This window comes from Cariama cristata, unplaced genomic scaffold, assembly GCF_000690535.1.
Source record: "Cariama cristata isolate BGI_N322 unplaced genomic scaffold, ASM69053v1 scaffold14845, whole genome shotgun sequence".
NCBI lineage: Eukaryota > Metazoa > Chordata > Aves > Cariamiformes > Cariamidae > Cariama > Cariama cristata.
Genome location: NW_009617042.1, coordinates 10,103 through 11,938, shown reverse-complemented (window position 1 = coordinate 11,938; position 1,836 = coordinate 10,103). Strand labels below are relative to the sequence as shown.

Below are 1,836 nucleotides of genomic sequence, written 5' to 3'. Positions count from 1 at the left end.
GGGTGGGGAAGGCAAGGGAAGGGAAGGGAAGGGAAGGGAAGGGAAGGGAAAGGAATAAACTGGAGAGGTGCATCTGTTCATTTTGAGTGACTGATGAGCAGCAGGAGAGTGATTTACCAAGTTCAATACATAATTTTACTTTATGTGAGCTCAGTAGCTCAGTGAACTTCATAAACAATTTTAAATGCATGTAGTTAAATGAAATAAGCACTCTGACTTCCATTTTTCTGCAGTGTCCCACAATTAATGGGAAACGTTTCATAACCTCCTACTTGTTGAGGGCGACTGGGGCAGGTTCTTTTCAAACTCAATCCCACTCCCTGCCTTCAGCTAAAGCATCTCAAAATGTACAGAAAGCCCTGCAGAGCGTTTTGCTTTAGGAAAAAAGTACAAAGGGATGTATTTTTCCTTGTATTAGGAGAAAACACATCTAATCATACTTGTTTTGCTTGAGGTAACTCAATTTCTCCTTGCACTGTGACAGCCTCCTGTTCAGTGCCTGAAGCCTGTAGCTAAAGATGGCTGTGAACCATACTCAAATCCAAAGACCCTCAGTCTTCGCGGGGCTGGGAAAGGTTAATAGCAACATTAAAAAATCCACAGGTCCTTACAATGGACAGAAAGATCGGGCTGAATTTGGGAAGAGTTGAAATCCGGATCAGAAGTTTCAGCGTGGGGGTGGACACGAGAAGATGAGAGTGCAGAGACAACGATACCACCCCATAGTAATGCTTTCTGCAATTTATCCCCCTGGTGTGCATGTACAGTCTCAGTGGGATGGATTAATTAGCACAGGAGCCTTGTCTCTGCAGTCTTTCTCCCTGCCAGCATGCTAACCCTGCCTCAGGGAGGGGAGGGAAGCCCGGAGCTCCATGCTTGATCCAAGTGCCTGTGTGGAGAGGAGGCGGTGGAAGAGAAGGGAAGGCAAGCTGATCTACTACATGCTACCAGGAGGCCATGGCAGTGCCTGCGGCAAGCATACTCACCGGCTGGGCGAGGGGCTGCGGAGATAGTGGGCCTGCACGGCCTTCACGTCTGGTCCCTCATCCTCCTCATCGGGCACCGCCTGCTCGCTGTCTGAATCTCTGCCGCTGGCCATGGCAGCTGCGAGAGGATCCGCTGCAAGGGGAGCACGGCAGGAGGGAGGGCCATTACAGAGGTTTGCATGGGAGGCAATCCCCTAGCCATGGGGCAGTGGTGGCAGGGGGTGTATGGCAAAAGGGGCTCCCATATCTTGCTCCCGCAACCCTGTGAGAAGCCCTTGCCTCGTCCCACACGCCGGCGGCCCTGGCTCCTCTGCCACGGTCCCTGCCATTCCCGAGGCCTCGTGCAGCAACCTGGCTGCTGCCCAGCGAGCGCTGATGCCCTTCTTGCCTGTGAGTAAGCTTGCAGGAAGGCCAGGAAGGAAGGGGTGGCGGGGCAGAAACTCTATCCCTGCCCTGGCCGGCTCAGCCCCTGCGTGGTTGCTGGAAGGAGCTGTACACAGCCAGAGCTGGACTGGAAGGAGCGTTGGGGGCAAGAAACATGAGACCTCACCTCCTCAAAATGAAATGCGCCTAGAGCTCAAGGCCTAAAGGCGCTTTAAGCCTTCGGGCTTTGTCCTTGTAATCCTTTATGGGGAGGCTGCCGTGCCGGCCCTGGGCGCAGAAGAGCAAGGGGGCCATAGCTCTGTTAGGAGCATGAAAACACAACAGCCGACGCTTTGCCGAGTCCAGCCAGAGCGACTCCTGCCCCGCCATGCCATGACAGCCGGCAGCGGGTCCAAAGAGCCCCAGCACCTGGCCTCAGGCGGGAGGACCGCAGCCACATGCCACCAACGGGCTGAGGAGGGGCTGG

General features: G+C 54.6%; 1 protein-coding gene across 1 annotated transcript in view; it reads right to left on the bottom strand.

Moving 5' to 3' along the window:
- LOC104161825 (inactive dual specificity phosphatase 27-like) overlaps nucleotides 1–1,099 on the bottom strand; it is a 5,025-nt gene extending 3,926 nt beyond the window's left edge. The window contains exon 1 of the mRNA XM_009700381.1: nucleotides 987–1,099. Coding sequence (XP_009698683.1) covers nucleotides 987–1,099 — 113 coding nt within the window. The remainder of the gene's footprint in view (nucleotides 1–986) is intronic.
- Nucleotides 1,100–1,836: the final 737 nt, after the last annotated feature.